The following is a 24491-nucleotide window of genomic DNA, read 5'->3' as shown; positions in this document are numbered from 1 at the left end:
TCGGTTTTAACAGTTCATAATACGCCGAGCTGGTCCCACCAAATACAGAGCATGATCTTGGAGCCGTGAATATTCGGTTTGGCCGTCGACGTGGAAGCATGGCCGGGAACTCCCCATGATTTTCTGCGCTTGGGATTATCGTAATGAACCCAGTCACAATGCGATGCAGAAATAGCTGCTTGAAAGGCAAAGACGGAATCCCTTCCGTCTTTGCCTTTCAAGCAGCTATTCACAAGGAAACAAACGCCGTTCAACATCTCTCGGCTTCAATTCGTACGACACCCAATTTCCTTGCTTCTGAATCATTCCCATGGCTTTGAGGCGTTTTGAAATGGCTTGTTGAGTCACTCCCAATGATCGTGCCAATTCTTCTTGATTTTGACACAAGTGCTTGCTCAAGTAATGTCTCCAATTCTGCATCTTCGAAAATCTTCTCTCTTCCACCGTTATGCGTCTTCGACGTCAAAATCACCGTTCTTGAAGCGTTGAAACCACTCACGACACATTCTTTCACTAATAGCGACCTCACCATAAGTATTTGAGAGCATTCGATGAGCCGCAGATTTCTTCATATTGAAGCAAAAAATTAAAACCTCCCGCAAATGACGAGAATTTGGTTCGTAAACTGATATTTTCAATCGAGAATAACTTTATGATGCAGACACAAATCGACTAATGTTTCTATGGGGTTATGTTGACAGATGCCCAAGTTTATTGTATGACGTCTATGATCTATTTATTTCGACCATCACTTACCGCTAAAGTCATCTGTAGGAAAACGGCGGAAGCAAAGTTGTACACCTAATAAAATAAATTATAATTCCATTTTTAAGAAATAATAATAATTTTTATGTGATCTTAAAGTATTAAGATTTTTCGAAAACTGATTTTATCATTATTTGCGCTCCTCTAAGCCACACGATTTTCTTTTAAAATGTTTTTTCGTATTTTATATATTTTTTGAGACTGTTTAAAACAAAATGAGATTATATATCCTATTTATAAATACTTCTCGTAAATTATTAATTTTTACATACGGTTTTTGTTCTTTAAAGCAATATTCCTGACAACTATAAAATCCTGTTCATGCAAGGAGGCGGTACTGCCATTTTTGCAGCTATTCCTCTTAATATTATGAATACAGGAACTGCGGATTATTTAGTAACTGGTGAGATCGTAATTTTTATATTTTTAATAAAATAGGATAAAAAAATTAAATAAGATAAGATAAAAAAATTTCGTAATTTAAATTGCATTTATTTAGGCTCATGGTCTGCAAAAGCGGCAAAAGAAGCAACGAAATATGGAAAAGTGAACATGGTTTTGTCTAATATGACAAAATACACAGAAATTCCGCATCCTTCCACATGGAACTTAAACGCGAATGCATCATATGTTTATTATTGCGCTAATGAAACTATCCATGGTAAACAAAAACATTTTGAATTGTTTTATTGTATTGTTTTAATCTTGCTTACAAAAATAAAAAAAAACGAGATGTAAGTCGAGTGTAAGAGAAAAGTAGAAATGAAACTTTTAGAAAGCATAAATTGATGGAAAATAAAAGAAGTGTTTTAGTGAGCTGTGTTTTAGAAATGACCTCTTAGGCTTTTTTTTTCGTTTCACTGTTACAATTTACGTTTTTAGAGGATTCATTGTATGTCCATTGTATCTTTTGTCATTTTATCTTTATGTCATTTTATCTTCGACTTACATTCCGATCTTTATTTTTGTTAAGAATTATGTACGGATATATGTGTTCTAAAATATATATGTTTCCAGGAATTGAATTTAATTTTATCCCGGAAATAAATGGCATACCACTTGTTGCTGATATGTCATCTAATATACTTACGAAACCTTTTGAGATATCTAAAGTAAGTATCCAAGTTAAATATGAATATCTTCAAACATATTGAATTATATTGTGTTTGATGAAATTTCGTTTACTTACATTATGTAGTACGCATTACGTTTCACTCTCGTCAATGATAATAAGAAATTTTGAAATTGCTCGCCGGAATTTGCTCGTCGGAACCAAAGTTTGAGAAAAGCGTGAGGCACTAAATCGTTTTACTAAATCGTTTAAAGAATGTCTTTATTTACAGAACTTTCTATATTGACAATAGTTGTTAGAAAATCTATCTGCCGCCAGATGAATTGCGCGGATCGCAGTGCACGAATATGTATAAAGGCTGCAGGCATTATAGACTCTGCAGACCCGACTGCAGTATCCGATTCGGGTTAATCGATCATATTTGTTGATATTTGCCGACAATTGCCACTGACTGACTTAACTATATAGAAGAGTAAAATTAAAACGTAAGATTATCGCAAATCTCGGACGAATTGTGTCGCAATATAATATCTATGTTGAAAATCGAAACATAATACTGGCTAAGTTTCAGATATTCTGGCTGATAGATTCGCAGAATTAAGGTCTTTCTCGAACTTCATTTATTAATAATATTTCCGAATCGTAATAGTTCCAAGTTGTTTCTTTTTTAATGCCATCTTTCCCAACTGTTTCTTACGGATATTTATGAACTATTTTTTTTTATCTTATATATATAATCGCTAAATTGTTTTACAAAAAGTATCTTTATTCAGAAATATGATTCCCTATATGACAATTGTTAAGAAGAAAATCTATCTGCTATCAAGCGTTGAATGATTAAATCTTATATTTCTATACTGATTCTGATTCTGATTGTAATTCTGAGTCGCTGACGACATTGACTCGAAAAATAAACTCAAATCTAAACGCGAGTTGACCCAGTCTCATTAGGATTGGTGATCCACTGAGGATCAGTTAGAATCGAGTCGATCTGCAGAGTCAGTGGTCTTGCATAGACTTAAGTGTGTATGGCGACTACGCATAAACGACTAGAGATATGTACAAGGTTATGTATGGATCGTTAATATACAAGAGGTTTTGCACGGTATAAGCTGAGCGCGATCGTGAATGAGCCGCAAATATGTACAGATGGATGCAAACAGAGCCCAGATCGTGAATATATTTTGACGATTACAAGCAGGTTGTATACAAGCTGATTGCGTATATTCATCTGCAAAAAAAGTGGTACACTGAAAATTTAGGAAATATTTATCAAATTTCAAATGATTATAACTTCGTAAATAATAAAGGCAAAAATATATTTAAAAATGCAAAATGAAGTTTGCAGTGTCCACTTTAAGGATATTTGAGAATTGTACTAGGCCAATTTTTTCGAAGTGGCAAAGTGAGAAGAAAAAATTGCAAAATTGATAATCAAAGGTTTGAGATTACGACGATACATGGCCTGAATTAGACGTCACAAGCTAATAGGATAAAATGAACATGAAAGTATAGAATTTTATATTTAAAATGCTTTTTTACGGAGTAAAATTGGTTTGATATAACCATTTTTTGCTGAGTTATACCAATTTATGGTACCGCTGTCATTAGCTCAAGTTATGGTCTCTTCTCGCAATATGTGATCAAGCATTATTTCGCATAAACAAGAAATTCTATCTGATGAGGGATATGTACGGAACATATCGAATGAGTATGTCTTTCACGTATACATCTACGTTCATATTGTTGTTAAAGAAGTGAGCATTTGCAGAAATTCTTGCCCAAATCATTACAGAGCCTTCATTACAGCTGTGCCTTTACTTAAAATATAATCTGCAAGTCGTTCTTCTTTACTACGATAAACTTATTCTTGTCCATCTGGAGAATAGAGAGGAAAACAAGATTGTTAGAAAGAACTTTGGGCTAACCCCAGTTTATGTGAGTCTAGTCTCTATTGCAAAATTGAGTCTGGCTATGCGATGGCAATGTTGAAGCAAAGGTACAGTCGCAGGTTTGCGCGAAAATAGATTTTGTTCCACTAATTTTCTTCAAACGGTGTCAACGGATATATTGGTGTTGCGAAATTTAAATTATTTCGAATTTGGACAGCTATTCGATATCTGTCTCTTAAAGAATTTAATGTAATTTGTTATCATTGTTGTTGAAATAGCGAGGATGTCCCGAATTAGGCCTCCTCTGAAAAGAATTTACGAAATAAGTACGTTGATACTGATAAATCAAGTGTCTCAGCTACATATCTTTAATTTCTGTCATTTTCACTTAAAGCAACAACACTTGAGCAGCTTTTTTTAGGATTTATCGTCGCTATGATATTAATAATTATTTCGACATGAAAAAATTAATCGTTCAAATTGAAGTCGCATGAAATAACGCGTCTCGAAAAAAAAAGATCAAGGAAGAATAAAAAAAAATCGCAAAAGTGCTACTCCACTATCTGCATAGATGCCGAATCACAGACGTTTGTAACACGTTATGTCATATAGAGAGGGATATATAGGGATAATCATCACTTGAGTTGTGGCGTTTGACCGGTACACAATGGGAATTTACTGTTCAAAAATCGCTATAGATCTTTATTCTTAACTGATCGAGACGAACTTTTTTTTAAATTAATTTTTTAAATTAATAAATGTGAAAGAAAACTGTGGAGTTGGATTTTTAAAAAATTTTTCCTTGAAATGTGCAATATTAATAATTATCTGGAAATTATTGTTAACTAGAAGTTGAATTATTTAAATTAAAGTTGTTAGAGAAAAGTCGTCGATATTGACATAAGTCTCCAAAAGTGACACCCCTCCTTATTTTTCAGAAATTAAGTATTGCACTTTATTAATAATAATAAAAAAATTATCTGTTAGCTAATTAAAAAACAAACTCATAATTCGTATATTTGTGGCTTATTTTTATACAAAATCAACTAAAAACGAATTTTACGAATGCGAAAATAAAAATTCTTACGATTTTCTTTTGCAAATTCCATAGTTCAAATAATAGTGACTATATTATTGATAATATTATTCATTTTAAATGCTTGTAGTTTCCTAAATCAGTTTTATTTGTGTTATTTTTTCTTTTAATTTTTTCATAATGTGATTTTAAATTTAAAATTAGAGTGCAGCGTAAACCATCACACCTATCTGTAAAATAGACTAAGAACTGACTTAATAATGTGCTTAATAGTGTCAAATAGCTCTATTAGAGTTAAAGACAAGTGTGTATATATTGAAAAACTATCGCGTTACATATTTGCATCTTGCAGACCTCAGCATAAAGTAAATATGCCCATAATTCAATAAAAATGTTTTATAATGAAGTGAAAAAAATTCTGGAAAATCTTATATACGTTCATTTGTAGATATTTTATATAGATAATTCTTATAAAAGGAAAAGAATAGAAATATAAAAGAATAGAATACGTAACATTACTGTTTACTGTGTTAGTTTTGGAGCCCATTTTATCAGACACTCATTTTTGCTTATCCAATGAAAAAATTAATTATTGCAAAATTGCAAACAGTACAAAAAACTGCAAAATTGCAAACAGTACAAAAAACTACTATCTGATAGAAGATACTTTTTAATGTATACTTATGTTCTTAAAGTTTTATTTTCATCTTTTGTTTAGAAATATTGTCTAAAAACAAAATGTTGGTATTGGTGACTTTCCTGTATTGCACTCAACTATCTTACATAAGGGTTTTAGCGGATACTCGCTGAATACAAATCTGATGTTAGAATTAAGATATGACTATTGACAGCAACTTTGATTCAACTTGTGATTAACACTAATTTCCTTGGACCCAGACATCAAAAAAATGTGAACAAAGGAATGAACACTCAGCAAAATATAACTATTCAGAGTCGATTGAAAAGTAAAAGGCTCTAGTACTCAGACAAAAAAAAAGAACACAATCATATTCATCACCAATAGGAGGCATTCCTATCGCAAACAGATTCTCAGAGTTGCCAATTGACGTCGATGGAAACAATCCAATCCAAAAAGCCTAACAAACCGCCACTAATATTTTTGTATGATATAGAAGACATAATTAAACTTATTACTCTATTAAACATAATAAAGGTTTCTATAGAGGACTACAAATACAAAATAATTACTCCACCAATTGAGGATTTCCTGTACAAATGCAGATAAGTACAAAAAAGTTATAAATCTAGTCAGAGACCAAGGTAATACATTTATTAACATTTATTAAAGATTTAAAAAAGATGACACTCTATCGAATCGTAATTAAGCACCTTTATTTTCACTTTCACAACTTCTATTGAATCTATCAAGGAGGCTATAGAACAAACAGACAATAAGAGATGAAATTCTGAACGTTAGATTTGATCGCGACAAAAAATTAAATATCTTCTTTGTCAATCGAATCTGGACCTAATAACAAATTTGTAAAAAAATTACATCTTTAATACTCGAATAACCAAAGAAGATCCCAAGAAAAGAAGATCAATTGTGCAATGTCAGTGACACAATATGAACATATCGAAAACAATTGTCTGCATCCATATAGATACGTAAAGTGCACTGAAGGACATAAAAAACCGTAGATTATTCAAAAAAGACTCGAAGCATATCTATCAAATGTGCCTTGATAATCATTCTGCCATTTACGAAGGATGTGAAATACAGGATGCGTCACCAAAATCCGGACAAATTTCAATTTAAATTTTTCACTTTATTGTGCCTTCGCCAGAGGTTGTTGTTGGCGTCCGAGAAAGCCTTGATGCTTCTAGTAAACAGTCATATTCTCAAAATGGCTATATTGAAACCAAGTGCGGAGTATAATCGAAGAGCCGCGATCATCGAAAGCCTTTGCGCTAGGCGCTCAGCAACGGAAATAATTCGGTTCTTTGGATACTCGAGATTAACTGCTTATAACGGCAAAATATACAGCTTTAGATTCATCCAACGAAGGTTTTATCAGCAAAGAAGTCACCACGAGCAGTTGTTGAAAAGATTCAAGCGCTGATTTCGGATGACTCGTTGCGCGTTCTGATAAATGTAATGAAGCCGTGGAAACTATGACGTCCGGAAGACCATATGTTTTTCAGCAGGACAGCACCGGCTCATACAAGTCATTTGACTCAAAATTGGCTCTCAGACAACGACGATATGTTTTGGTCGAAAGAATTCTGGCTTCCCAACAGCCCAGATTTAAATCCCTTGAACTATTATGGAACATAGTTGAAAGGGTCACAAACAAGTCTCTACATCTCATTGTGACGTCATTAAGAACGCTATTGAGGCAGCATTCGTCGGCATGGATAGCGCATTATAGCGAACGCTTCAGACCAAGAATAGAAGCCATCATTCAAACTAATGGGGGATATATCGAATAATTGTGCTCTACAGGGATCTCCCAAGTGTCATGTATAAAGATTTTTGTAATATTTAATTTTTAATAAAAAACATTTTGTTTAAAGAAATTGTTCGATTTTGGTGACGCACCCTGTACATAAGGAAATAGAAAAACCCTCGACATCACTAATCGTAATACTAAAGAAACTAAGTTTACTAATCGTAAAACTATGCAACAATTCACAAATTCCTGAAGTAAGGGAGGAAAACGCGGGAAAGTCACAGCCAGAACGTATCTTAAAACAAGCGCACATTTGCTGAAGTCCGAAGGGGAAATACCACACCAAATTACGATAGAAAACTTACTTTATAAACAATCGGAAAAGATTGATTGGATTGTGCTAATTAATTAACTCAGCTTCTTACTTCTCAAAACATTAGTTTCTAAAATAAAATAAAATCTTTACAAATTGTAACATGGAATATTAATGGTCTCCTGTCAAACAAAAAGAAAATACTCTTACTTATTACTGCAAATAACCTGGATATTGTCCTCATCTCAGAAACATACACTGCTAACAAAATCTCTAAGAGGTTTCTTTGTCTACTCATCATTCGGATGGTATAGCACATGGTAGTTCTGCCATTATTATCAAAAATATAATAAAGCACTATGTGATGGCGGAATACAGGACAAAACAAATAAAATGAGAGAAAGGAATCAAGATTAATATCTTGATTTCCCTTCCTCTCAATTTTATTTGTTTTGTCGACGACTGTGGATTAGAATATCTGAGGGAGCGACGTACTCGCTAACGGATAAAAATAAAGTCTTAGACATTATAGACTTCTTTATTTCTAAAGGTATAGGAAATATCTACACAAAAGTGAAAAACTTCTTGACGGTTCTTCAGATCAGTCACCGATCACAGCTACCCTAAGTACTACTGTCATTCATCGATTATCGCAACTGTATTTGAGCAATCATAAAACGAAAATCCTTCCGTGAGTGTATAAATGGAAATATTAATCTAATGTTACCATTAAGATCCAACGATGACATAAATAAGGCCACCTTCATATCACAAAGATAATCTAATGGTGATAGTAGAAGATAATCGATGGCATGAAGTTGCACACCCATGCGCATTGCTAATACGTGCCAAAATAAAAATTATTCATTGGATATCAAAAAGAGAATATTAGAAAAGCGTAGATTATGTAGCAACTGGCAACTGAACAGATTCTCGGAAAATAAACTCGCACTCAACAAAATGGTAATGAAATTGAATAAAATAGACAATGATATCTTAACACACAACTAGAGTCGTTAAGTCCCTCTAATTTTAACGAATACTCACTCCGGAAGGTTGTTAAAAATACAACCATGAAAACTCTTATAAAATCCAATGACAATAAATGAGCTCGCAACAACAAATGAAGCAGAGAAAACGGAGATCTTTGCCTAATTTCTGCAGAAAGTCTTTATTCCCAACTCCATAGAAAATGGACAGCAATAGTAAAAGAGTTAAGTAGTTTTTAAATAGTAACCTGCAACTGAGTCCTCCTTTGAAACTAATTAGTTCAAAGAAAATACAAGTAATAATTAAGAGATTACTTCCCAAGAAAGAGACTGGCACCCGGCTTCAACCTCATAATTTTCGAAAAAAATGTCGAAGTCTTAAAGTAGCTACCAAGAAAGGGACTAGCCTTTTTGGTCTTTTTATTCAACGGAATTATGCGCACCTTATGTTTCCCTGATATCTGGGAAGTCTCTCAAATAATAATGATATAAAAAAGGCAAATCATCGAACCTAGTTACAATCTATCGGCCTATTAGCCTGTTATCAATGCTGTCAAAGCTATTCAAAAAATTTCTTCTGAATAGACTAAATCCAGTAATTTCAGCCAATGATGTTGTTTCACAATACCAATTTGAATTCCGCAAGCATTACTCAACAATTAAGCAAACGAGTTACAGAGTTGAAATTAGATAAATCATGGAATGCAAAGAATACTGCTCGGTAGTCTTTTTAAACGTGCAGCAAGCATTCGATAGAGAGATGGCTTGATGGTTTACTCTATAAAATTAAACAGAAGCTTCAACATAACTTTTACCTGCTCCTAAAATATCTCGTGGGAAGGATATTTAGAATTAAAAAGGAAGAAGAATATTCAAAATTTTACCCAATAAAAGCGAGGGTTCCGGCAAGCAAGGCTTAATCCTAGGCCCGATATTATATCTAATCTTTACATCATATACCTATAAACAATTGACGACAACAGAGAAAAATATCAGGGCGCTCGAACCCAGGCTTTATCTTTCCTCCGAGTTGGTAGACTTCCTGTCACTGAGACACCTAATTCTGGTGGTTTCTTTCTCTATTGTGCCTATATCTGCCAATAAATTTCTTACCAGTACTAGAGAAGTAACATTTGTTGATGACACAGCGATACTGTCTAGTAATTGAGATCCAACTAAAGATACTAAATCTAGATACTTACGGATGTATCTAACAAAGTTACAGTGGCTCCAAGACTGGAAAATCCAGATCAGCACTTAAAAATCAAATCATATTCATCTTAAATCAAGAGAACTGCCTCCCCCCCTCCCCCCCAGTCAAAATTTGCAATAAAGTCCTACCTCGAATGTATTTGGGCTTGCATCGCGATCGTAGACAAAGTGAAAGGAACACATTAGTGCTAAACGCTATGAACTAGCTACCAGAACTCGATCATTAATGCTCTCAGTAAAAAATCAAGGCTTAATCTCGAAAACAAGTTCTTGATATATATCTGAAATCAGTTTGGACTGGAACTGTGAGGTACGGCAAGTAACTCAAATGTTGAAATCATCCAGAGAATTCAGAATGGCATACTGAAGCTAATCACGCAAGCCCCTTGATTTATCAAAAATACCGAAGTGCACGAATATTTACAAATGTTTACAATTAAGGAGGAATCAGAGCGAGAAGTTCAAAATATCACCATAAACTATGTAACCATCCTAATCAACTAGTAAATACTTTACATGAAAATACGAATCAGATCAAAAGATTGAAAAGACATCATATACTGGAAAATACATCATATAACTATCTAACCGATAGCGAATACTTGAGGCTGGGGGCTATAACATAGTCTCACTTCTCAAATCATCATTTACCCACAAAAAATCTGCTTATAGTTAGATTCTGATCGCAAATTCCTTCCCGCAAAAAAAGTGTGTGCTTTTCTCAGAAAAAGTCGTTACATAAATTATTATACAGGTGTGCTCCTTGAAGATGACTTCTAAACCTATTCCAAATCTATTTTTCAACTATATAATAACAATTTTTTTTCAAAAAATATGAAATCTTTAAAATGCGCCGTTTAGATAATCGATTATAGTTTTACTGTTAATCTAGTTTATATTACATGTATTATTTTTAGTACTGAGATTTTAGTACTGAGCAGCTCATATGCTGAGAAAGAAGTAGAAGTTACGTGAATGTATAAACATTCATTTGCATACATTTTGAAATGTTTTACTTTTTTGTTAATTTTATAATCAAACTATTTTCTAAACAAAACTAATATTTTAAGGCTATTTTTATGGAAGGCCACATTACTACTCACTTTTTTTCTTTGAGTCATTATGCAATGTCGTTACATTTTTATTAATAGTATCCTAAGTAATAAAATATCCTAAGTAATAAATATTTCGTAACTTAGAGTTTAGAAGAGTTTAGAGTTTAGAATCGATTCAACAACATTTTAACGAATGTAATTGTCAAGTTTTAAACTTAAATATTGATTATTGTGTAAAATATAATTGAGGTGCCATAATATCATCTTTTCCTCTAAATTTTAGAGGTCGCTATCGAATTTTGAAAATTTGAATCTTGAAAAAAAAAGGAAATTTTTTAGTTTACTATTTATTTATTTTTATGTATAATAGAAATCAGAATAAAAATGTTTCAAATTTATATAAATCCAATTTAGACTCCGTAATAAATTGTAGCCACCCTTACGAAAAAACTCTCAATTTTTGGTGTTAATACTCGAATTTAGGTATTTACCATCAAAGTTGAGTCAAGTTGAGTTGATCGTCAATATTGGGTGTCACTTAAGTGTTGAGCATCAATATTGAGTGTCGTTTGAGTGTTTGCCATTAATGTTAAGTATCAATTGAATGTGACCATTAAATCTGGTATATATCAATAATTTGATATATACATCATACTATACACCGAATTTGATAACATTGGTAACATTAGAGACCCTATAGTGTAACAGAGATTCGCAAAATATCACGTGATCAATATATTTCTCTGATTGGCTGGAGTAATTCGTAGTAGCTGCTATTGAATTTACTATCAATATACTCAACATCAACTCCTGTTGACTGCTATAGGAAGAAGTTAGTAAATAGTGTTATTATTACAGCGATATGCGGCACAATCATTGGCATGGTGATGATGGATGTAAATTCTATATATAAAGTATGCAACATTCAATGCAAAGCATGAAATAATAGATAAATATTCACAAAATATTGAAGGATGAATTTACTAACATCGTTCCATATCAATCGATGTTGAGTATATTGATAATAAATTCAATTCAATTCATTGGCAGTTACTACGAATTACTCCAACTAATTAAAAAAATATATCGATCACATGATACTTGTGATCTCTGTTATACATATATAGGGACTAGGTAACATCCAACCACGGTTTACTCATGACACTTAAGAGTGTAAATCTTAAACGGCTTAAACCTTTGAATTATTTTCAAAATTGAATGTAGTCACTTGAACGTTTAATCTTTATGGTTGAGAATTAAAATCGCCACGAACTTTTTCCTACACCTAATATTTATATAGTATAATTTTTTAATTTAACAGTAATTTTTATGATATAATAATTAATAAAATAAAAATGAATTATATTAATAATTCATTTTTATATTCAAATAAAAAATTTATGAATCTATTATTTGATGGTCATTTCATTAGCTAAGTTTTATATTTATTTTAAATATAAAATCAAAAAGCTATATAATATCGAGTTTGGATACAATCAACGCATCATCGGATAAGCAATTAAACTGCTGAAAACGATTTATCGAAATATTAATGATCGATGATGTACTTATGCCTAATATGCACGCAGGAATAAATCAGCGCCCAAACTTTATTGCTAAATTTCATACCGTCATTTTTTAATCAATTTCAATTGATTCGGAGTGGCTTTGAATTGAAAAGAATCAATTAACTTAATTCATGATTAACTTATCAAGCGACTATATTATTATGTTAATGTGGATAATATTTATGATTGATAATATTTGCTCGGGACATACATGCTTTATCTTTGGAAATAAATTTATCAGAATTATTTATTCAAAATTAATACTACATTTATTGAAATACTTTATGATTTTATCATAAAAAATTGCTTTTGAAAAGCACATATCATTAGAAATGCGATTTATAGGAAAATTAAAGTTAGTGAGATATATGCAGACAATGTTTTCATTTTAGAATTTTCGTAAAAAATTTATTCAAATACATTGCAATATTGCTGGAATGTTTCGTTGCAATATTACAAAAAGCGAGCATTTAAACATTGTTGGAATCTTGCAATAATGATTCAGCAACATTTCGCAATCACCATGCAATATTGCAATGTTTCAGTGAAATCATTCTGCAATCTTTCTGCTGGGAGATGATGGTATCTGCAGGACAGTTTGTATTCCTAAATAATTTCCTAATGCTTAAAATCATTTTTATATTATATAAAGGAATTTATTTTTGTCATTTTCTTAATACTTCATTAGTATATTATTTTATATAGTTGTAGGAAATGATGATACGGTATTACTAATTGTTAAAATACGAGGGTGGTTCAATGAGTCTAGTAAATCTTTATAAAATGGTGTAACAATCCATTTGATAACGTGACAAACCCTTCTAAGTCAAATATCAACCAAAATTGATGCGTTATTCACGTTTGGTAGTTATTTTAAGCGAGTGAAAAATTTCACAGTTGCCGCGTATAAAAACTTCGAATTGATTCCTCATTCACTTTATTCCTCATTCACTTAATTTTGAAATTCTTTTATTTTTATATGTGATATTTTTATACTATTTCTTTTATTTAATTTCTTACTCGCTTTAGACAACTATCAAACATGAACAATGCATCAATTCTGATTGAAATGATTTGATCTGGAAGAGTTTGAAGACTACTTTTCAAATGTCACGTCAAAAAGATTTACCCATAAAAATTTACTCATAAAGATTTACCAGACTTATGAAACGGCCCACGTAATTTGAGTAATTTGTGTTGCTCTTAGATAAGAACGTTGCGAACGTAATATAGTTGGATGATCTTCTTTTCTAAAAAAGATAAAGTTGTTCTCATGTCTTTCTTCTGGTATAGTTTCGCAATTAACTCTATATATTATGCAAATAAATATTAAAAATATAGTTATTAAAAACATTTTCTCTATTACTAATTCTGCATCCAATTTAATCTCTAGCAAATAAAATCTTCATCAATTTATTGTTAATTTTTCTTTATTTAAAAATAGATTTCTCCAATTAGCACTCATTTCTGGAGAATTCGATGCGTACTGGATTTCTAAAATGTCGCGAAGATCTATGGAAGATTTTCATTTTTTTAAATATTTTTTGAAAATCATAAATAATAAATAATATAATATAATAAATACGCGTCGTATGTTCCAACATGCTCCCACCTGTTCCTATGATAGCAGGAGCGGATAAAAATAAGTAAGAGCATGCCTGCTAAAAAATTTTTCATGCATGAATATATATAAATCTAAAACGAACAACGTGAAAACAATGTGAAAATTATCCCTTTAATTATTTTTTATCACATTACTATTGTCATTTCTATTATATATATTAATGTTTTATTATACATGTTTTTATTATACAATACATATTAATGAAAAATTTTTTATTATTTTAATAAATAGTAGCATAATGAAAATATATGGAAACGTATTATATATAAAATACCAAACTGAGGAATTGATGAAATAGCTAATGGTTTTTCCGTATTCTTTTCAGGCGCATATATTTGCGGTTTTATTTCCGTTTATTTTCATTGATCTTTTCTATTCTCTCAGTTCGTTCTATAATTCTATTCTTGCTTTTCTGCGCAAAATGATTACCTTGTTACTGGTTATTGTATCGACTACAGGAACGGTAATTATAGATTGGGTCATTTAAAAAGTATCCGCGATTTTTTGTTACTAGATGGTGTTGATGGTTATATATCGGGCAACACTAATCCGATTGTGTCAAACGAACGCTCTGAAAGATGACATTTTAGGTTATATTTTTTGTAAACAAAGTTTGGTAATTCATCAATCGTGTCAAAAGTCATATTGATTTGAAAATGAGTGAAATTTCTGAAGAAATACGCTATGTAATGCTTTTTTACTACAAAAAAGGCAAAAACGCAGCACAAACATGCAGAAAAATTTATGAAGTTTACGGCGCGGACGTATGCTGTAAGTGAACGCAGGACGCAGGAGTGGTTTGTTCGATTTTGTTCTGGAAATTTTGATGTCAAAGATCGACCGACCTCTGGTCGGCCAGTCACTGAAAAAGTCGATGAAATTTTGCAACTGGTCGAGCAAGACCGGCATGTGAGCTGTCAGGAGATAGCTAATGCACTAAGAATCAACCATGTGACAGTTTGGAATCATTTGAAAAAGGCTGGCTCTGCAAAGAAACTCAATATTTGGATGCCACATGAATTAACGCAAAGAAATTTGATTGATCGAATTTCCATCAGCGAAACACTACTAAAACGCAACGAAATCGACCCATTTCTGAAGCAAATCATCACAGGCGATGAAAAATGGGTAAAATACAAGAATATCGTTCGTAAAAAATCATAGAGTAAGCGCAGCGAATCACCACAAACGACTTCAAAGCTTGGATTGACGGCAAATAAGGTGATGCTATGTGTATGGTTGGATTGGAAGGGAGTCGTCCATCATGAAGTGTTACCACATGGCGTAACGATTAATTCAAAGTTCTATTGTTCACAACTGGATAGATTACAGGAAGCGATTAAGGAAAAACGATCAGAATTGATAAACAGAAAAGATGTCTTCCATTATGACAACGTCAGACCACACACATCTTTGATGACGTGCCAAAAATTGAGGGAGCTTGATTGGGAAGTTTTGATGCATCCACCGTATAGCCCGGACCTTGCACCGTCTGACTACCATTTGTTTCGATCTCTGCAGAACTCTTTTGATGGAAAAACATTTGCCGACAAAAGAGCTTCCGAAAATCACTTGAAAAAGTTTTTCGCCGATAAATCACAGAAGTTCTACACGGATGGAATTATGAAATTATCTGAAAAATGGCAAAAGGTTATAGATAATAATGGCCAATATATACTTGATTAAAATTGATTTTTAATAAAGCAAAATTTCATTCAAAAATTGAACAAAAAACCGCGGATACTTTTTAAATGACCCAATATTTAATAATGAAAATGTCACTTTTATCTCTGTATAAAATAGGCAGGATAATATAAGCAGAATAATCGATGAATAGGAACACGCCAATTTAAATAAGAAAATTTTTTAATTCAAAGAATAAAGAATAACGGTTCAAATTAAATACATATGAATCACTCAAGTTATTATGAGTAAAACTATTTTTATCAACAATTTAAATTTTGTACTGATGTTTCGAGCCATTTTCAATGTTAAATAATAAATTAAAAATATTACTGGTAACTATGCAAGATATCACAAATCGAAGTATCATTTCGAAACACTAAATATCATTTTAATTATCGAATGTTCTAGCATTATATCTCAGAGTTCTACAGTTTTAAGAATCTTTGTGATATCGCTGAATTTTATTTTACATTTAGTACTAAATTTTTTCAATTAATTTGGACGATCTAATCAGCAGTTGTAAAACGAACATGAAGTGTATATACATCTTTTTTACATTGAATTCACTGTATCATCCTATTGTAATTTGAGAAGAAATTTACGATATAATAGACCTTATGTGATTATGTGACTTACGAATTTGACTAACATCAAGTTCAGATGTGAAGTTATTTGTATCTGGGCGTTTCCTGCTATTAACATGCGAGTACAACATGCACTTTTTATAATTAATTTTATAATTATTTTAATTTATGAAGTTATCTTGTGTAGTTACCAATAATATTTTTAAATTTATTATTTAACATTGAAAATGATCTGATAGGAATCAAAACGTCTGTACAAAATTTAGATTATTGATAAAAACAGTTTTACTCACATAATAACTTGAGTAGTTTATAACCCTATATCATATTATTTAAGAAAATTTTTATCAGTTAACAGAACATTAAATTTCTATAAAATGTCACTTTATTGTGCAATAAGCAAATGCAATAGTTAAATGTATTTTTCATACCGTGTTCTATTTTTGGATTAGCATCCTCAAAAATTTAATTAACAATCTTGATTCTTTTGTGTGTCATAACCACTAATCTTAACCGATTTTCTAAATCTTGTACCTCATACATTTGAACAAAAGTTCTAATCGGATAAATCGTCTAAGCTTCATGTAAGCTTTGAACATTGGCTTCATTTCTATATGATTAAGTGACATATTAGAACTGAAATAATTTACATATACGATTCACATGATTATTAATTTTGACATTTATGTCAATATAAATTAATGCTGGAGAATGATTTGAAGGAACATACTCTTCGATTTCTTTAAGAAAACTCCCATATAAAGCTGATTTAGCTTTATCATTCTACATATTAGGATTCCTTTTCACGTGTCGCTGAAACACTCGTTTTCTAGCATCAAGAAATATCGAACCTAACTTTGTAATCTGTAAAGAGGAGGCAATAGATTTCTGCTATGTATCACTATGTATTATTTATTTTATAATTTAAAGTTCAACATGTTTAATTTAATTATTCACATAAATATTATTTAGAATAAAATCTTAATAAAATTATACTCATTTGACCCGTTTTTATTCAAAACGAAAGAATCTGAAAAAACGCGGCAGCCGGCTTTGTGAATCGAATTATTAAGCGTTAAAGTTAAAGACTTTAGAGATTAATATCTGTCCCGACTCAATATAGCGGTATACGTTCTGCTTTATAAAAATTCATTGCTTTAAAAATCCATTGCTTTAAACATATAAATTCTTTGCATTAAAAGTGAATTTGTGTTTTTAAAGGCTGGTTTTATCAATGCTGATCAAGCTTAATCGTGATCCCCCAAAAAGAAACGAACTTTTTAGCATCATAAACTAACTTTGACTATAATTGGTAGTTTCAAGGTGCGGAATTGGCAGAATGCTCGTGATTGGTCATGGCTTCATTCCGCCGATTCCGCCATTTTCTGTTGCGCAAATTTATTTCTTTTACAGATTCCGCCGATGCCTGCATGTGTGCGTGTACATGTACTACATTTGTATACTTACAAAAACTAATCTCGTTAAGCTGGTTTAATAGAAAAAATTTTCTACAAGCGCATGATTAATCAACATGCTGACGCATGTTCGGATTCTCACCTGAGTATTCTCCAGGTGTTATGTCATCCTTGTTTAACATTCAGTAAATAACAAGAATGAAGTGATACCTGGGTAGCACTTGAGTGGAATCTAAAATCTCTAAATTTCTTCTTTCTTGGGTCAAAATCAAAATCAAAATCAAAATGGATATATAAAATGAAGACAGAGCATATTGTCCCTATATATATGTGTAATTTCTATTCACAGGAGTTTAGTTTCCTATGTCCCATGGACCGGAATTTGTAGATACGCAATCAATGCGAGCCAATGACAAACGTTATTCCGATGGATCTAAAGAAAGTGATCTACGGGAATGCTCTTGTGATTGGTTAGCGCTAATTGCACATTCCGAAAATTCCGCTCCATGAGACATATTTTAGGAAAACATATTTTAGTGGAATTGGCTGAAAGAAGCCACGATCAATCACGAGCGTTCTTCTAATTCCGTACCATGAGACCGCATCCTCAGAATACGCTCCCAAGGGATGCGGAACTGCAGAACGTTCGTAATTGGTAATGACTTCATTCCGTCGATTTCGCCGTTTTGAGCAAATTTATTGACCGCAGCACAGACTCTTGTATAATGCACAATACATAGCTCGTAAGGGAATCAACCAATCGAAATTCTTCTTTTCCATGGAATAGAAGGAAAAAAATGGCCGCAGCACAGACTTTCGCATAACGCACAATGCATAGTGCATAAGGGAATCAACCAATCGAAATTCTTCTTTTTTAGGGAAAGGAAACGTTCTGATTAGTTGATTCGCTTGTGCACAGTGCATTATGCAAAAGTTTGTGACTATGACCTTATTTCTTTGGCAGATTCCGCCGATGCTTGCGTGTACCGGCAAGAATGGTATCCCTCAGAAAGCAGAATTTTATTTCGTGTTGATACGAAGCAAAATTCTGTTTTCTGATTGATTGCAGTGCGTTGTACGACGCACGTCGAATCCAATGTGAATTCAGTAATTGATCCGAAGGAATCAATTCATTTTCCTATGTCCTATTGGGTGCGTTCGCTATTCACACTATTTAGCGTTACAAACTGTTTGCGGAGTTGCAGATAGCGCTAACAAAACGATGACGTCACTAATGGTAGCGTGTACGTCACAACTGCGCACTATCGACGCTATTCTTTCCGAGGTAATGTATTGGTTAGCTTTTACAGATCCGTGAACGACCTTAGCGTTTAACATTCGTCAAAGTTAGATTAATGTTTGAGGAAATTTTATTCTCGAGTGGCATCAAATTTTTCTTTCTTAGAATTTCGTAGAATAAATGTACGAATGTAATGTGTGAATTTCAAATTTTATCATAATGAATGCAATCTCAATTTTAATCTCTGCTGATGACCACTAAGCTAGAATGAACGTAATTTTTGCTTATGTATCATCTTTAACTTTTCAAAGTTTCTGCGAAGCTCTACTTGTGTATTTGATTTCATTATAAATGTGAAAGTCAGAGGTATTTTGTTACTGGCAATTTTTAATTCCCATGTACGAAAAAAAGTTACTATTGCAGTATAGCGCGGCAGGGTATTCCGCTGTTTAAGGTTCTTATTAGATGTAGATATGCTTCTTCTTCTGAAAATGATGATGGATGCTTAAGGGTTCTTCCTTTTATTCGATTAATTTACTTAATGTAATTATTAATTTTTTGGTCTAATTTGCGTTGTTCACTTCGGCCTAGTGGCAAGCTATCATAGAGATTGCAATTGAGATTGCGTTCTGTATTTACTACGAGAAAATAAAAAATTTACGTTAGAAAAATTTTACAAAACCTTAAAAATTTTAATTATAGGGAAAAATTTGGTTGATGATTGAAAACAGAATCCTCTATATTAACTAAACCTCGACAAATATATCTCTTTGGTTAAATGCTACCAATGCTACGCTAGGATCATTCATGGAGTTTGCTAACGTTATCACCCTATTGGCTCCAAGAACAGCGTTGCGTCCATAGCGCGAATAATGTCTGCCTGAACGAATATTGAGCGAAACTTGCGAATGCGGAATTAATGCAAGCTGCTATTCCAGTAGATCTAAACTAAATAAAGCAGAGAAATGAAAATTTTACTGCAGTGTCTGCAGTATATGCTTGCATCGCAATATTTCGTCGGTGTAATCAACTTCTCAACTTGAATAGTCATGGATTTTAATGACTAATCACGGTTCATGAGGCGATTCTTTTCTCACTTTTTTTGTTTAACTTTTATTTATTTTTATGCGAAAATGCATCGATGTGCTCATAGTTTCTCAACGACAATCTCGATGTTATTTGGATAATCTAGACATTTAATTACGCGAAAATACATCAACTAAAAATATTTTTATTTTTAATCTCAATATTTGAGGTAAACCCAATATTATATATAATATAACTTTAGCCATAATCGCACTTATTCAACTCCTCTGCGATCGCGTGACCATAATATAATAATAACAATAACGTCAATAACTTCAATTTATAATCTCTGCAAAGTGTAGAATGTGCAGAACGGTCGCAGCGCTGGCAACGCTGCTGACAATGGGTGCTTCCGATAACCCAAGTTTGAGTTAGTTCTACTAAGGCCGAAAAATATGATAAATATAATAGATAAATATAATAGATATAACTTAATATTTTCATGATAACTCAACGCTATCTTGTATGCCATGAGTTGAGTTAATTAACGTTTACGATCCTATTTACGATCTTTTTAAACGTTAAGTTAAATTAACTCTAAAATCACAGAGAAGCAATAAAAAGTAAGTAAGTTTCGCAAAATTTACAAATTGTGAGACGGAATATGCTTTTTTTACAATAATTTATATTAAGATTAAATTATTTAAAGTTACAATCATATAAAATTATCGTGTAATTTTAAAATGCATTACTGTAAATTGAAAATATTTAACTATAATTATTTAATTTATTCACAAACATTTTTGTTATATAATTAACAATTAAATGTTATTAGTTTAAATTATTTTCTATGTTTAAATTATTTTATTGTAATATCTTGATATTTAACTGCGATTAAATACTTCCAGATAAGAAATGGATGTACAAGATATTTTGAATTTTTTTTTTAATGCATCAGATGATGATTTTTCATCTGAAAGAGAATGTCATAATAGAATTTCATGTTATTATGAAGATATTATTTTGACATATTTTTTAACAGATAAGACTTCGAAAAAAAAAAAGAAAGAGTGAGAAAAGAATAGTTTTACTACTTTATTTTACTTTTGTATAGATAGTTCATATTAATTTCAGTAAAATAGTATTATTATTTGAACAGATTTTAAATCATATTTTCGAATAAAAAAGCATATATACGAAAGATTGGTACAAAATCTTAGACAACGTTTGTATCGTGATCAAGGTGCTGAAAAAATGTCTCTTGGAAAGCAAATAGTAATTACTTTATGGTTCTTCGGTAATCAGGAAGTTTACAGCTTAATATTATTTAGATATGAAATACTTTTATCAAATATATTTACAGTAATATAAAAAATTTTCTATTTCCTTCAATTTCCTTTTATTTGTCTTTTAGCTTTTTTTTAAGCGTTTATATTTTCAAATCTATCTTTTATAAAAATTATATAGTTTTTGGAAAGAAATAGTTTAATGTATTTCCTTTACGTATGTTTATTCAAATTACATTGAGTCTAGTAAAGAAGTCAGATTTATATAACAGTTGTCTTGTCTTTAATATGATTAATTTTTTCTTTTAGTTCTTTCTTATAAATCAATTATCATATTAGAGAATTTTATAATAGTTGCAAAAATTATCTTTTTGCTTTTTCTGCAAATTTTTATTATAAAATTACAATAGCAATATGTGCTAAAATCGTTTAATTTTGTTGATAATATAGATTTATGTTTGTGTACCTACATACACTTACACCTAAATATATTATATAAATTTTTAGATCAATTGCGGATCGATTTGGAGTATCCAAAGATATTGTTTGGAATTATATATTTTAGGTCGCATTATTATTAACTGAAGATGCCTACAGATATATATATAAAATGGCCTGAATTTCATAAAATGGCTCTCTTTGAAAAAGAATTTTGTCAATTATATGATTTTCCTGGAATAATTGGTGCAATTGATGATTCTCATATACCAATAAGTGCACCTATAGAAAGTCCTAAAAAAAATTACATTAATCATAAAGTATTCATTCAGTAATATTACAAGGAATTTGTGATTATAAATTAAGATTTATAGATGTTTTACGTTATATACGGTAACGTTCACGATGCAAGAGTTTGGCGTTTAAGCAACATTAGAACATTAATAGTACAAGATGAAAATAGATATTTTCAAAATCAATATCATCTTTTGGCAGATTCAACATATCCTTTATCAAATTATATATTAACTCTATATTGAGATAATCGAGTCATTTAACTAATGTACAACGATTTAACAGAATACTCTCAAGAACACGTGTAGTCATCGAGCTTTTGGCATATTAAAAGGAAGGTTTAGAAAATTAAAGTATATTTACATGTATAATAGAGAAATGATACCCTTAGTTATTCTTACTTGTTCTTACATAATACAATATATGCATAGAAAATGACGAATTTATTGATTACGACACATTTGATGAAATAGATACAAGTTAACATTGTATTTATGAAAGGAGCAGAAAAAAGAGACATTATCTCTCTATGTTATAAAATTGTCTTTATAAAATATAATAAAAATCTTTATTGTATACATATTAATATATAAACAAGCATTATATTGAATATTGACCTGTTGTTAAATAAAAGTCGTTATATATTAGTAGATTAGTTCATTCTGAATAAAAACATTATATATCATTTTACAAACAAGCATGAAAATTTGTTTTTAATTATAAAAACCTATAAACCTATTTTAATTGTAAAAACCTATAAACATAGTTATTTTCAATAATTAATAACCCGAAATATAATATGTGAGTACTTGCAAAATGTACTAGGTTTTTTCTCAATGACCGAATATACTCAACACTTATCATTAAATATGTCTATATAATATATGTTCATTATATTATTATGAGAAGCAAATTATTGTGAGAAGCAAATATGTTATTTAATTATAAAAATAGTATAAAATTATAAAACAGTATAATATTTTGTTGCAAAACCAAATTTTTTAATCATATAATAATTATAAATTTTTATATTAGCAGAATTATGACATACATCTTAATAAATATTTTTACATAATTTTGAAGGGAAAGGAATATGAGGCTGATAATATAAAAATATATCATTGTTAAGTTCACATAGTTAAAAGTTTAATATATTTCTTAATATTTTGAAATGCATATTATAGGAATTTGCACGGGTAACATCGAAAAATAACGATCTTATTTTATTAATTATGATATATAAATATTTTTAACATAAAAAATGATCAGATTTGTTAAAACATAAAAAATTAAATTATTATGTTTGTTTAATAAAAACGAACATTAAAAAAAGAACCTAATAAACGAACATAATAATAAGTAAATGAATCACAATATTGTGCTAATAATATATTAATTTTAGTATAACATTTTGCATTTTTAAATAGCATTATTTTTTATTTAATGCAACTAAAAAATTAATCGTTTTTATCAATATCTAAAATAATGAATTTATATTTCCTATACTTTCCTAGGTTAACATTGCTTATTAATATTTACTTTACATATATTTTCTTTTTAAATATCTTTTTTCTTTCCTTTAATGTCTTGAATTTTTTTCTAATAAAGATAAAAGCCGCTCTCTTTGATTATAATTTTCTTGGTGATGCCTTTCTCTTTGTTCTATTAATTCTTCCATCCAAGCAGATGTTTTTGATTTTCTTTTTCTTGTTTGCCCTTCTTTAAAATATTAGTTGATGTTAGATTTAATACATTTTGTTCGTTTTCACATTGTTTCTCATCAGATAAATGTAAAACATTTTCATTTATTGTAAAACCATGTATATTAGCAATGGTGCAATTGCAGAATTTCATCATTAATAATATCATTAATAATATCAAAATATTCTCAAGTTTGTTTTGCTATACCAGTTCGTTTCTTTGCATCTTTAGTTATATTCTTTGCATCTATAGCAACAATCGTCAGCAATCAAATTATATCTATGGATGTTCATATCCATAGATGCAGCAATATTTTTCTATACATTTTTGTTCAATTTTCCATAAAAATTTGTAGAAGTTTCTATGTTTTTTTATATTTCTGCTAACAATAATTTTATCATCAGTCCATTGAACTCTGCAATTAATTAAATTAAAAAATGTTACTATTTGAATAGATAACAATAATTAAAACTTGTATACAAGAACTGTTATTTTATTGATAATATCTATAATAACGATTTGACAATAATGTTATAAAAACTAAGATTAGAAGAACCACTTTTGAAAAGTAACTTGTCATCACTATTCATTATTTATTTAAAAAAATAACTTATTATTTTTAACGTCGAGAGCTGTTACTTTTATCTTTGACTCATTCCAAGTAATGAGTTACTTTTTTTCCAATAAATGTGTGATGATGACAAATTAATCTTCGAAAATTATCTTCTTCCAACTTTAAAATTAGTTATTATCATAATTTGCAATGTAAATTACTAAATCATTATTAGAAAAAAATAATAATATTATTTTTATTTCTGTTGTCATATAATTATGTATATATTTAAGAGAGTATATATGTATTGGTATATATATATATATAT

The 24491-nt window shown here is 30.5% G+C and overlaps 1 protein-coding gene across 2 annotated transcripts in view; it reads left to right on the top strand.

Annotated features, from left to right (window-relative positions):
- Nucleotides 1–24491, top strand: part of LOC105627669 (probable phosphoserine aminotransferase) — a 165445-nt gene that overhangs the window by 86964 nt on the left and 53990 nt on the right. For both annotated transcript variants that reach the window (XM_012208948.1, XM_012208947.1), the window contains 3 exons: nt 1056–1168; nt 1265–1426; nt 1783–1877. In XM_012208948.1, coding sequence (XP_012064338.1) covers nt 1056–1168; nt 1265–1426; nt 1783–1877 — 370 coding nt within the window. The remainder of the gene's footprint in view (nt 1–1055; nt 1169–1264; nt 1427–1782; nt 1878–24491) is intronic.

Source organism: Atta cephalotes, assembly GCF_000143395.1.
Source record: "Atta cephalotes unplaced genomic scaffold scaffold00010, whole genome shotgun sequence".
In the NCBI taxonomy this organism is placed as follows: Eukaryota; Metazoa; Arthropoda; class Insecta; order Hymenoptera; family Formicidae; genus Atta; species Atta cephalotes.
This window is presented reverse-complemented; position numbering and strand designations above follow the sequence as displayed.